The sequence below is a fragment of the Plasmodium gonderi genome, assembly GCF_002157705.1.
Source record: "Plasmodium gonderi DNA, contig: Chr06, whole genome shotgun sequence".
Classification (NCBI taxonomy): Eukaryota; Apicomplexa; class Aconoidasida; order Haemosporida; family Plasmodiidae; genus Plasmodium; species Plasmodium gonderi.
In genome coordinates this window covers 577,695-590,962 of record NW_021628931.1, presented here as the reverse complement: position 1 = coordinate 590,962, position 13,268 = coordinate 577,695, and the positions used below count along the sequence as shown (strand labels likewise).

At 32.0% G+C, this 13,268-nt stretch overlaps 4 protein-coding genes across 4 annotated transcripts; 2 read left to right on the top strand and 2 right to left on the bottom strand.

Annotated features, from left to right (window-relative positions):
• Nucleotides 1-1,165: 1,165 nt before the first annotated feature.
• On the top strand, nt 1,166-8,110 carry PGO_061050 (conserved Plasmodium protein, unknown function; the record flags this gene model as incomplete). Its single annotated transcript, XM_028686749.1, has 13 exons — nt 1,166-3,400; nt 3,838-4,209; nt 4,309-4,404; nt 4,552-4,617; nt 4,801-4,895; nt 5,163-5,307; nt 5,767-5,880; nt 6,516-6,791; nt 7,012-7,050; nt 7,238-7,309; nt 7,472-7,579; nt 7,871-7,909; nt 8,075-8,110. The coding sequence occupies 13 exons, from the start codon at nt 1,166-1,168 to the stop codon at nt 8,108-8,110; spliced, it is 3,693 nt and encodes a 1,230-aa protein (XP_028542550.1).
• A 985-nt stretch (nt 8,111-9,095) lies between these two features.
• Nucleotides 9,096-9,685, top strand: PGO_061040 (hypothetical protein; the record flags this gene model as incomplete). Its single annotated transcript, XM_028686748.1, has 3 exons — nt 9,096-9,193; nt 9,421-9,498; nt 9,610-9,685. The coding sequence occupies 3 exons, from the start codon at nt 9,096-9,098 to the stop codon at nt 9,683-9,685; spliced, it is 252 nt and encodes an 83-aa protein (XP_028542549.1).
• A 698-nt stretch (nt 9,686-10,383) lies between these two features.
• PGO_061030 (hypothetical protein) lies at nt 10,384-10,962 on the bottom strand (the record flags this gene model as incomplete). The annotated part of the gene is made up of 1 exon (XM_028686747.1): nt 10,384-10,962. The coding sequence occupies one exon, from the start codon at nt 10,960-10,962 to the stop codon at nt 10,384-10,386; it is 579 nt and encodes a 192-aa protein (XP_028542548.1).
• Nucleotides 10,963-11,661: 699 nt separating this feature from the next.
• PGO_061020 (cytochrome c oxidase copper chaperone) lies at nt 11,662-11,865 on the bottom strand (the record flags this gene model as incomplete). The annotated part of the gene is made up of 1 exon (XM_028686746.1): nt 11,662-11,865. The coding sequence occupies one exon, from the start codon at nt 11,863-11,865 to the stop codon at nt 11,662-11,664; it is 204 nt and encodes a 67-aa protein (XP_028542547.1).
• Nucleotides 11,866-13,268: the final 1,403 nt, after the last annotated feature.

The following is a 13,268-nucleotide window of genomic DNA, read 5'->3' as shown; positions in this document are numbered from 1 at the left end:
TTACATGTGCATAGAAGGGAGAAAGTATGGATTATATATATATACATACATATGTACACATATATATATAAACATATGTACACATATATATATAAACATATGTACACACATTTATGAATGTCCATGCGTACTTTATATGGACCCCACCTGATGGGGAATAAGGTTGGCTTATGGACAAAGGAGCTTATCATCCCTGCGAGGAGTTTCATTTTTCTTTCTTTGATTGGAAAGTTCATAGTGCTGTCATCGTGCACATTGTAGTAATGCAGTGTCTCAGGTGAGGAGGTGGCTGGGTATATGCACTTCCCCTGTATCATATTGTTCACATGCACAGTGAATTGGAGAAGTGAAATAATGTTAAAAAAGTTGCAAATATAAATTCTGCACAAAAACGTCCGCAAAATGGGGATGCAAAATGGGAATGCAAAAATCTGAATCAGAGAAAATGAGACCCAGCTGAACTGGATATACACGACACCCTGTCATCATGCACACTCAACGTGGAACATGTGCACATCTCCCAGGCGAGTGATAAGACGATTACGTGGATATGCAAATAGACGGATAAGTAAACAAGTTGTATATATTTTGTAACTTTTTTTTTTTTTTTTTTTTTTATGATAATTGTTCTGAGTATGAGTATTCAACGTTCCACTTTTTCTTTTCCATTTTATTCACTTTTGTCTCTCTTCTCTTTCTTTTTTTATTTTATTTTTTTTCAATCGATAATTTACCCCCAAAGGAGATTTTCCGTATTTCCTGTAAAATTGGCAGAATTGGTCGCGTTTCCTTTTTTCGCCTCTTTATTTATATATTTATTTATATATTTATTTATATATTTATTTATATGTTTATTTATATGTTTATTTATGTGTTTATTTATATATTTATTTTTTTTTTTTTATTTTTTTTTTTTTTGTCCGTTTTTACCTGAACGCGCAGGCGATTTTTGGCACAATTTGAGAGTGTCAGCCTGCTGATTGTCTATTTGTGTGCTCGAATTTTGTTCCATTTTTAGACAAACTGTGTAATTTTTTTACCATTTTTGCGTGAAAAATTAGCATTACCGATTTGCTATAAAAAGAGAAAGATTTAGTGAATATATGAAAGCTTTTTACATGCATGAACATACATTTTTTTTCACAAGGTCAGGACGAATACAAAAATGATCGAAGCTAATGATGAAACACCCCTTTACTTCAACAGAAAAACCATCACAGAAACAAACGTGAGCTCAGATATGTTGAAAAAATGGAATGATAACCAGACGAATTCACGAACATCACTTAAAGATATACATTTAAGAAAAAGTATGAACAAAGCATACTCATCCCCTGTGGAATTTCAAAAAAAAAATTCTATAAGTGAACAAGTAGAAGAAAATAAAATACAAGAGGGAAGACGTAGTACACACTTGGTGAACCAAACAGCAGTATTTTTATCTGATGATCAGAGGAAAAGTGTTCATACAAATGAACATGAATATGACACTCCCATGGGAGAAAAATCTTCTGAATTAGACGCAGCAAAGAATAAAAGGAAAAATAGCAATGTGTACAAAAGCTCGACCAAAGAAGTATACGAGAAAATTCCATCAAATAATATATTAAACAAGTTGACGAAAACTTTACTCATGGGTATCCAAGAGAAAGTGCAAATAGGAATAAAAAAACGGGATAACAAAGAGAAACATAAAGGGAGGGTATGTTCAAATTCAGAAAATAGAAATCAAAAGTTGTGGTCTACAAAGGACCAGGTTAGAGACACAACTCAGAATGGAAATATTTCTAAGAAAGGGAGCCATGAAGTGATATTCCAAAGAATTGGGAAATTCGAACGATCAAGGAGAGGTGATAAAACTGATCTTGCTTACAATAGTGCGAGTTGTCAGAACTCAAAGGATATGGCTAAGACTGAAAGGAAGAAGGAAAAAAAACAAGAACAAGGCAAAGAAAAAACATTTTACGTATATGAAACGGAAGGGTACATTCCACGAGCATGTGAAAACACTGTCTTCAAAGGATTAGAGGAACAACAAAGAGATGAACAGCAAACGAAAAATAAAAATGTTTGCTTTGCGGACGAGAGAGGAAATAATAACTTTGATTATGTAGAAGTATCACAACCTGAACAATTATATATTCATCACAGTTTTCAGAGTTCCCCCAATCCTTACTATCTACAAGGAACAGTTAATGCAATTCCAAGTAGCAACCATCAAATGATGAATGATGAATTAGAAAAATCACATGACATGGCTTTTAATACAGGACAGGGAGAAGTTATATTGTACGGTGCAACATCTCCACATGTTCCAGTAGGACACTCATCACTCAGTGTAGACAGATCTGCATCCATTTCGAATTTAGGGAATTCTGCTGCCTATGATATGTATGGCTATCAGCTGGGATACACAGATTATGAAGGAAAATCACGATATCAGAGTCATGGGGTGGGGCTGAATGTGCATCCGAGCCATGGGAGGCAGATAGCATATCCAAACTACACGAACTACAATGTGAGAGAAGGTTCGTCCGTGCCCAGAGTAGCACACGTCCCCAAGAGTGCATTAATCAGGAGCAAAACAATTGATTTTAAAAATAGAGTGATTGATTCAGAAAACAAAATTTGTAATATGATGGATCTTCCAACATTGCCCACTTCTTCGAAAAAAAAGTTTTTTTGTAATAGATCCTTGAAAAATAATGAACAAAAAGATCTAAATCAATCGAAGGAATACAAAACTGAAATTTTAATTTATCAGAATGAACATTTAAAGAGTTATAAAAAGAATTCACTTGAAAAAGGTGTAAAGAAAAAAAAAAAAAAAAAAAAAAAATCTCGTTCTCCTTTGATTTTCACTAATAAAGGAACAATCTTCCCATCTAATACCAATGTCTTCATTAGAACCAAGTCCTTACAACCATTTAGAAGTAATAAAAAAAATTGTTCTATATCTCCTTTAAAAAATATTTCATTTGGACGACAGACATCAGTTCCACTAAGTACTCAATCGAGGGGACTTCATACTATTCCAGATTATACACAAGAAATTTCGTATACATATCCATCAAAGAATAAAAATATGAACGGATGGGACAAAGGTCCTCAAGTTATAAAATCATTTACTTCTACAGTTCCTTATGGAACTCACCAAAATAGTGTCATTATACAGCAACATAAGAATCTATCCGATTCAAACAAAATCAGATTTAGTGATGATTCAAAAAGTTACCTTAATAAGTGCTCCACTGAGGCGTCTAGTAAGACATCAGATAATGGATCAACTTTGAATAACCATGTAAAATCTTTGAATGCAAAAATTGGAAGACTCAACAGCCGGATTCGTTCTATTAATGCGGAGAAGTGGAACCTCAGCGAATTGGCTAGAATGTACAAGGTTATCACGTCGTGGGGTTGAGTGATCCTTAGATGTATATATTGAGTGAACTTTCCATGTGTGCTTGTGTGTATGTGTGTGCGTACGCGCGCAGGGGACAATGGGTTATGCAATCGTTGTATCTCCATCGCATCTATGACACGTTGGTCTGAGATCAACAACAAGGTGGTGCATCAGAGTAAATCAAAAAATTGTGATCACGTGTGTCATAAATATTTTCACCACGAGCTTTTCCAACCCGTCTAACTTTTCCGTTTGATCCACACTGCAGAACCGCATTGCACCGTAACATTGCATCGCCATATTGCACCTCCACATTGCACCGTCACATTGCACCTCCACATTGCACCGTCACATTGCACCTCCACATTGCACCGTCACATTGCACCTCCACATTGCACCGCCATATTGTAACTTCCTTTTCCCAATCAAAACAGAACGAATGCAATCGTCTGCGCGAAGTCATTGTGAAGAACAAAAAGGTGCACTACGACCCGTTAAACTTCCGTAAAATAAATTATGAACAAATGAATGCAAAACTGGAAGAGGAAAATGAAAAATTGCGGAACCAAATGAAAGTATTAGGAAAGGCAATTCTATCAAGTTACGATATAAATGGGATTAAAAAAATTCTCGCGAGACAAATCGTGAATTTGAATGAAGAGAATGAAAAATATAGACATGAAATTAAATTGTTGCATAAACAAAAGGACGTCAATCGTGAAATTCTCTTCAATCTTAATAGAGGAGATGTCTCAGTTGATGCCATTGATAGCGTTTTTATGCAAACTAAGAATGTCATTATAGAGGTATGCTGAATTGGCGATGATCGAGTAAATATGATCCTATAGAAGCGAACATGTAAGTATCAACACATGCTAAAATCGTGCCTCCTCCTTCTTCTTCAGGGACACCAAACCATGAATGTATTCTACTTGAACCTTAAGAACCTCATCGAAGAATTTTTTCAAAAAATTAAGTTTCTCATAATGGAAGATGACTATGTAAGGAAGAAGATGAATTTTCTCAAATGTGGTTTTTTGTGTGTACATGACCTTTTCAACTGTGCATTTCCCACACCATTCCTTCTTTCCCTTCATCAGTACTATCACTGTCACTATATATCTATCGCTTTTTTTTTTTTTTTACAGTCAAAAAATGAAAAACTTATGTATGTGACGAGTCTGGAAGAGCTAGTCAACGAAAATTTTGAGGAGGTATAGCAGACTTTTTCTACATTTATTACAATTGAATTTATTGTCAACTTATGGATTCTTTTTTTATTTTTTAATTTATTGCTTGCATTTCATGTGCATATGAAGAGGAGATAACTTATACTAATTTTTTTTTTTTTTTTTTTTTACAAATACACACGTCAATTTTCCCCCTTATATGAATAGATAAAGCACATAGTTGTTAAGATAAATGAGTTACGAAAAAAAATGAAGGATGTAAAAGCCCACATTTTTGATACGGATAGAAGCAATCCCAATTGGTTTGTTTATTTTAGTTACTTCTATATGTTTTTGCAAATCATAGATCCGTTACCTATCACTGCGTACCGCTTATATTTCCATTTTGTTGAGCACGAGAAATGTGAAATGTATATCTCTTTAGTGCTAATCTTGTGTGCATGGCACGGAAACATACCAAGCACTAAGACAACGATATAATCATGGACAAGTCGAACTTTTTATTTTATTTTATTTTTTTTTTCTTCCTCCTCTTCTTCCTCTTCCTCTTCTTCTTCGTCTATTACCAGTTCGTGTAAACCTTCAAGGATAATTTTAGAGGACGACATCAATCACCTGGAGGAAGAATTGCATAATCATTCGATCATGCTAAAAAATTTAAGAAAAAAAAATTTGTCCCTTTGTTTAAATAATTTGCACTGTCAGTTTAATCATGTAAGTTTTTTTTTCTTGTTCTTGAAGAGAAAGAATTACTTTGGATTTGACACACTCCTCCTGCCGTTTTACCACCCCATATGTGTAGAGAGTTATTTCTTTTTCACACACATATATATATACGCATGTGTGGTCATAATGCTTTCATATTTTACTTTTCTATTTTTATCATAGGATGCGAAAAGTGGTACTATTCCTGATGGTATAATTAAGGATTAGCATAAGACGATTGGCAGAGAACATGCAAATAGTCACGAAAAAAAAAGAAGGAAAAAAGGAAAAAAAAAAAAGAGAAAGAAAAAAGGAAAAAAAAAAATGAGAAAGAAAAAAAAAAAAGTCTTAATCATAATTTGATCCCACTCCATTACATAGTACAAAGTGTCATTATTTTATTTTATTTTTTTTGTCAAAATTGTAGATATACATATAAGTGACAAAAACGAGAAGCACCTTCATAAGGAGAAACAAAAATCCGATCAAATCATGGGAAAGGATCCACTCAATTTGGAAGACAAGGACGTAAACGTAAATGACAACAGTGATGGTTCGTACCATAGCAAGCTGCACGAAAAGGTATGTCTGATGTCGATTCTTCTTAATCGGGGAGGGAAATAATTTCTCCCAATTGAGTCACACTTTTTTGTGTTCATTTTTCCTCATTTTGCAGATTCGCATAATCGAGGACCAGCTGCATACCCTGAACGATGTAAATAATGAAGAAAAGAGGAAATAAACTAGGATAAAAAAAAAAAAAAAAAAAAAAAAATATAATATAATATAATATAATATATATAATATAATGAAACAGTACAGAAATTCGTATTTCCTGACGAGGGGCACAAATCACTGTCCCCAAGCTAAAAACCCAATTAACCATTTCTACATTATACCATTTTCCCAACCAACAGCATATAAATTACAGTTTCTATGATAATAAGGAGAAAGATCATCATGAGGAAAGCAAAAGAAAAGTAGGTTCACTTAATATGTGTACAGAGAAAGAGCTAGCATGTGCAGAAAAAAAAAAAAAAAAAAAAATATTGGATTTTTTTTTATTTTGTTGCATCCGTAGACTTGAGTACAAATAGACATGTATTCGTTGTGTATGTTAATAAAGTGTGCAAATTTGCAAATTTGCAATCTTGCAATCTTGCAATCATCCCAGTTGGATATATTGCCTCCCCTCACGAACGTACACACACTCACAGGATGTACCCATGGATCTAGAATTCCATAAATATCCAAAATTTCCAGAACTTCCAAAAATTGTAAAAGGTGAAAATCATCGTTTCACGCAAGCAGATTGTACAGAGGTTGCTAAGCGTTCAAAGGAATGCAATAAGGAGGAAAAAAAAAATAAAATAAATGTCAAACATCATACAAAAGACATATCATCCAACACTTCCTCATCATCTTGTTTATCATCTTCTGATGAAAGTGGAAGCGAAATGTGGGAAAATAAAAACTGGCTAAGCGAAGAAGAAGTAAGTTTCTAAACAAAAGGAAAAGGTCAAGAAGGGGATTGAAAAAAAAAAAATAAAATAAAATAAATAAATAAAAATTATCAAATGGATAAAAAAACATGTTCTATATCATATGATGCTTCATAAAGGATTCAAGAAAATGCAAGTATTTCATTCAGTTAATTAAACGAACATGCGTTGTATGCACATGGTCTTAATTTTTTTTTTTTTTTTTTCACAGATGGAACGAAGCAAAAGGAAGATGATCGAACTACTAGCTGTAATCGCATATAAAATTGCATGTTGACACATGTATCTTATTTTTTGTTCTTCCCCCATGTTTGTTTGCACAACGTGGTGTAGATGCCATTCTGAAAAACAATTTTTTTTTTTTTCTCAAAGTTTATAGCTATATCATTGTGTTTTTATTTCTCTGCCATTCATCCACCATATCACTCCTTGTACAGCTACTCAAAGGAAAGCACAATGAAGACTTGGTGGAAAACACGAAGAACTATGTTAACTCCTTTGGGGAATATGTAAGCAGAAGGATGTATTTATAATAACAACAAGTACATGTTCTTCTTCTGTTCTGTTTTTCCTCTATTTGTGTCATTATATCATATATATATATATATATATATATATTCACCACTACCTGGATGAACGAATAAATATCTCTCCTTTTTCCCCTTGTGCAGAAATCAAATAACAAGTATAATTTACAAAAAATTTACGACAATTTGAAGGCTATAAGAAACACCATAAAGAACACAGACGATGATACAGAAAAGAACATTCTCGATTTGGTACCCCTCCCCAAAAAAAAAATAAAACAAAATAAATGAATAAATACATAGTAGATGTAGTCGTTATGGCATGTTTCTCCACGTTTGCTTACGTGCTCACTGTATTTTCCACTATTTTTTGACGAAACCCAATTTTTAATCAGACAGTGGGTTATTCAGACATACATGTGTATCTTCACATGTATAGTTATAGAAACTATTCGCATGTCTGTCTGTATGTATGTATGTATTCACGCTTATTCAGCCCTCTTCCCTTTTTTCCCTTCCCTTTTTCATATTCTTCATTAAAAGATTGAATCCCAAGCGAATGAAATAAAAATATTGGGAAACGTAAGATGGAAAAAAAAAAAAGAAAAAAAAAATCACTAAATAGGAAAAAAAATATATATTCTCATTTTGGAAATATGAATAGATTGCTAATTGTTTAAGTAGTAAATAATTTATACCACATCACTACCCTGTAAACACATTCTTTTTTTTCTTTTTTTTTCACAGTGTGTTGATAATTTAAAGACGACCATGGCACCATAAGCTGTATTTTTTTCACAAAATTTTCCGTTTTGCAATTCTCGAAATTGAAACACACACACACAATGTATATACAAAAGTTGAATTTTTTCTCCCCCCGCAGCTTTTTTGATTTATTCATTTGTTTAAGGAAGAGAGAGAAAAAAATGCACTTTTCTCATATATTTATACATAATATATAAATATGTACATGTATGTGTTTTTCCTCATATGCACAGAAGTTTGATTATTTCCTGTGGTGTTGATATTATTTATTCGGTATACTCAAACGCACGTATTTTTTTTTTTTTTTTTTTTTCACACTTTGTATCATGGGCCCATCCGCATTAACATTTTATTTTTTTAAAAAAAAAAAGAACAAAACCATTGAACGTTTACTGCTTCCCTTTTTCACTTGCCGTGACGCTGATTTAATAACCTCACTTTTTCTTACACTTTTTTCTGTGTAGCCACTCCTACTCATACCCCCATTTTAAGAATTCATTTATATGTATATATATATATGTACATATATATATATATGTACATATATATATATATATATATATATATATATATATATATATATATGGAACAAGTAATTGTGCCACATTATGCACGTATGAATAGAGCCAAAAAAAAAAAAAAAAAAAAAAATAGTTGACACTATAACAAGCACATCAAAAGAGTTCAAAAAGTAATTACTATTAAATAAATTACAATTTATGTGGATGCATAAGTGAATGCCCAAGTTAATGGGATAAAATTCTTCCGTCTAAGAAGGACATGTAACATGTAATGTTTATCCATCCTTACATATGCACTGTCCCATATGTACATTCTTAACTGTGCATGGAGAGAGTTATCCACTATAAAAAAGATAGGTCACAAAGTTTGTACTGTTAATCACTTTATCACATTTTGCCACCCTATTTCCACAGTAAGGGTAATTAATAATATACATATAAAGTGCCAAAAACTGATGTAACAGCTAAGAGTTTAAAAAAAAATGGGAAAGTACAATTTAATATTCAAGAAGAACTGGTTTGCAAAAAGTATTTTTGGGACAGTCGGAATTTTTGTCACTCTGGATCAGCTAGCTAGATAGTACATAAAAAAAAAAAAAAAAAAAAAAAAAAAAGTGCAACGAATTGGAACAATTTTGCATGAACATGCAGATTTTTTTTTTTTTTTTTTTTTTTTTTGTCCTTTTTTTTTTTCCATTTATATGTCCATATTGGCTATTTGTTTTACACAACCCATGCCACGTAAACTATTCACCTTATCAGCCTGTTTTAAATGATTTTTTTTATAATTTGCCCATTCCTTATAAGTCAGTACAATATCCCGGAGATCAGAGATCCCAACCTAACCATGTGGCCATGGTGGCTTGAAAAAGTCAACGAGAAAAGGTATCCAAAGTGAGATAACGGTTGCATAGCAGCAGAAAACATATACATATATATATATAACATACCTCATATGTATGTACCATTTTTGAGAGAAATCTCTGAGTTGGAAAGTGGATTGTCTTATAAAGTAGGTTTCCCCACACGTTCACTTGGGTTTGTATGTTCATATGTACTGTGGGAATTGTAACGTATAGGCTATTTTCGTGACGAATTAAATTTAATCAACGTGCAATCCGAAAATATCGAACGAGTTTGAGTGGAGAGTTGTTCGCAGACGGTGAACAATAAACATTTTTGTTGCTTCGTCTTTTCACTATTTTGTTGTTCTTTAATTTTCTACAACACTTACCACCCTCTATAGGTTAGAAATGAATCAAAGGGATCACGGTGGTAAAAATGCTTAACCACTTGACCATGTTTAATACTACAAAATGATTTTGTATAGATATATGAATATTATCCCAATTGGAGGAATCCGTTTCGTTTCGAAATGTGTTTTTTTTTCATTTTTTTTTTTTTTTTTTTTTCCAATATGCATAATGAGACTACACAGCTAAAACTTTTTCGCACGCCCATTTTCAATTCATCATTTCCTCCATTTTGCAATTTTTCTACTTTGCACGTTTTCAAATGTTGTTGTCAACACATTTAATGTGTTCACATGTAAATTCAGTTTCTTAGTGAGTTTTAAAAAAAAGGTAAAGAATTTTGCATGTGTACTTACTTATGTAAATGGTCCCCACCACCACCACCAGGGTGTGTTATAGGTACATACAGGAATAACTAGTTAACACATGAGCGTGCATACATGTGCGTACATATGCGTATATATATGTATATTGCGTCCAATAATGCAAAGAAATTAGACAGTGTGAATTGGTGCTTTCATCCAAAGTGCGAAGGTAAAAATTTGCGAGCACGCATTATGTTTGGGTTATAATCAACTGGGGAGTCGCGTATTCTTAACACATAACTGGGCATTTGAAATTTGAACTTTTTTATATCATCCCTTGAAACGTATTTTATTTTCATTTTTTCATTGTATTTTTTAACGGAGAGATTTTTTTTACTTGCATTTCTACCTGACTGTAACCTTTCCCAACCAAATCTCGTTAAGCGAAATCGTAAGGCAACCTTTGAATGGTTTTTATATTTTAATTTTTTTTTTCGTAGCTGTGATACTCTATGTCTAAAACGAATTAGTACCCAGTTGATATTTTCTCGAGGATTATAAAAACGTTTAATACGCATAACTATTTCGGGTTGTGTAAACATGTTGCTGCTTATTCTTTTTTGTGTTGGGTTTGTGATACTAATGATTAGGCTATCTCTGAAAATATTATTCACCATACTGCTTACTTCTCTTTTAGGGGTTATATACTGTCTAAGCCAGTTCTGATTGTTTGCGAATAGTGGAGTGTTGGCCCTTAGGCATTTACCAATTTTGTAATTCCGACAGATCATTTTCCTGATATTTACGTCTGTTCAGTGGTTGTCCAATATGTGGTGGGGTTGGGTGGAAAAAAAAAACAAACAAACGAAAGAAAGAAAGAAATTTCGCTTGTCTTTGTTTGGGGTATGATGGTATGACTAAAGAGGGTATTCTTTTAGTACCCCCGTCTGTGATATATATATATATATATATATATATATATATATATATATATATATATATGCATACATATATTGTTTTTTTTTTTTTTTTCTATTAAAATTATGAACAGTTCATAATTTTTATTTGAGTATAAATAAAAAAAAAAAAAAAAAAAAAAAAGTGTGCGCAATTTAAGACGGCTTAAAAGATATGCCTAGTAGGAGAGAGCAGTTAAAAGAGACGAAATTGGGCACGTTCAGGAGTGTTTCCTCCTACAGGGATTGGTATCCATGCAGAGGGGTAGGTAATGCAATTATAAATACTCACGTATGCGTATTATATGAGAGAGGGGGGTGAAATACGTGGGGCAATGTTTGCATGAATTGTTCAGGCTTTTAATCTTGGTATTTGCAGAGTGAATATTGTGTGTGAAACCTCCCGAAGAGAAGTAATTCAGAAAAGGAGGGAAGAGTGGTGTTAGAAGAAATGTGTAGGTACCTTGTTCTACAAATCGATTTCTAGTTTTATTTATAGGACAGATTTAATTTGGAAGATTAAAAAAAATGCTTTTATTTTATGTCGAAACCCTCATTCCGCAAACACTGATTGTGGTCATCAATATACTTTTTGCATTGTTCTTCTCCTAATTTAACAATACATTCATCTCTCAGTTTCTTGGTTTCTAAACATACACAACAAATTTTCTTTTTTTTCATATCTCCCTTGGTCTCTTCATTCGTTTTTTTTGCCGATCGGTTGAAAAAGAAGTCCATTTTTTTTTTTTTTTTTTTTTTTTTTTTTATCCTACTTGTGAACGTATAATATGTTCGTGTGTGTTGTATGTGTTTTTTTTTTTGTATGTATGCATATATGTATCTACTACTTAAATATTACTAATGGATTTTGTAAGTATGTGTTACAACTCAGGCGAATGTATCCCAATTGGTGCACCTGTCCTTACGTTCTCTGGATTTATCTATTTGTGTGAAATTTTGTTCATATCCCTGAATAAAGTCTTGTAGCACCTTGCTTTTGTTTACAAGTGACTTTTTTTTTTTTTTTTTGTTTTATGTTAATTGGTGGAAGTTCTTCAAAACTTGAATAAATAAAATAAAGAACTGTTTATTTCTTACTATTGAATATTACATAACAAATGAGATAATTTTTTACTTTTTTTTTTTTTTTTTTTTTTTTTTTATTAGCCGCTGTTTGAATAACACGCAATGCAAATGCGTAAAGCATTTTGCCTGAGGGGGATGCTACACCTTTCCTAGTATTGCAAAAAAAAAAAAAAAAAAAAAAAATGGGTGGGAAATATATAAACCACATATAAAAACACAACTTAAATCATTATTCATATTTTAAAAATGTGTGTACAATTGTAGATACTTCATTGCTGGTCATCCTACTTTGTAAGTGAAAAAAAAGTTTCATTTAATAGGACGCTGTAGCAACAGTGTATACATATATATATATATATATATATATATAGCATAATTTAATCCCCGAACCGGTGTAACAAAGAACTTGTGAATAGCAGCACGGAGATCCAATCTTAACGTGTTGTTGAAGCAACAACACGCATGACACTTTCTGGAACTTACAAAAATTCAAGGATAAGATAAAAACTGAACGTGATTAATTTACATAAAAAAGATGAAGAGATACAAAAACTCCTTCCCCTTTTTTGTACAGAATAGAAAAAAAAGGAAATTGGATTAATCACAAGTATGTGTGTAAACAATTAACTAGTTCAAAATAGTGATTAATTGGAGATATATCCCATGTTTTCCATTCCCTTTCATCATTTCCCTCGCATAATACCGTTCTCACATTTTGAATTTTGAGTTTTTTTTTTTTTTTTTTTTTTTCCCATTTCATTTTTTACACCTACGATATCATATGATGGAAACAAAGTTTTATTTATAAAAGAACGTCCAACCCCAATTAATATTCCAAATTGTTTTCATCATTAAAATTGTAAAAAAAATATGTATCCTTTTCGCTAATGTCTTTGATTCGTTATTTATAAGGAAAAAAAAAAAAAAAAAAAAAAAAAAAAAAAAAAAAAAAAAAATTTTTTATAGGAAAAAAAAAAAAAAAAAAAAAAAAAAAAAAAAAAAAAAAAAAAAAAAAAAAAAAAAAAAACATGGAATACATCAAAAAAAGCCCACCC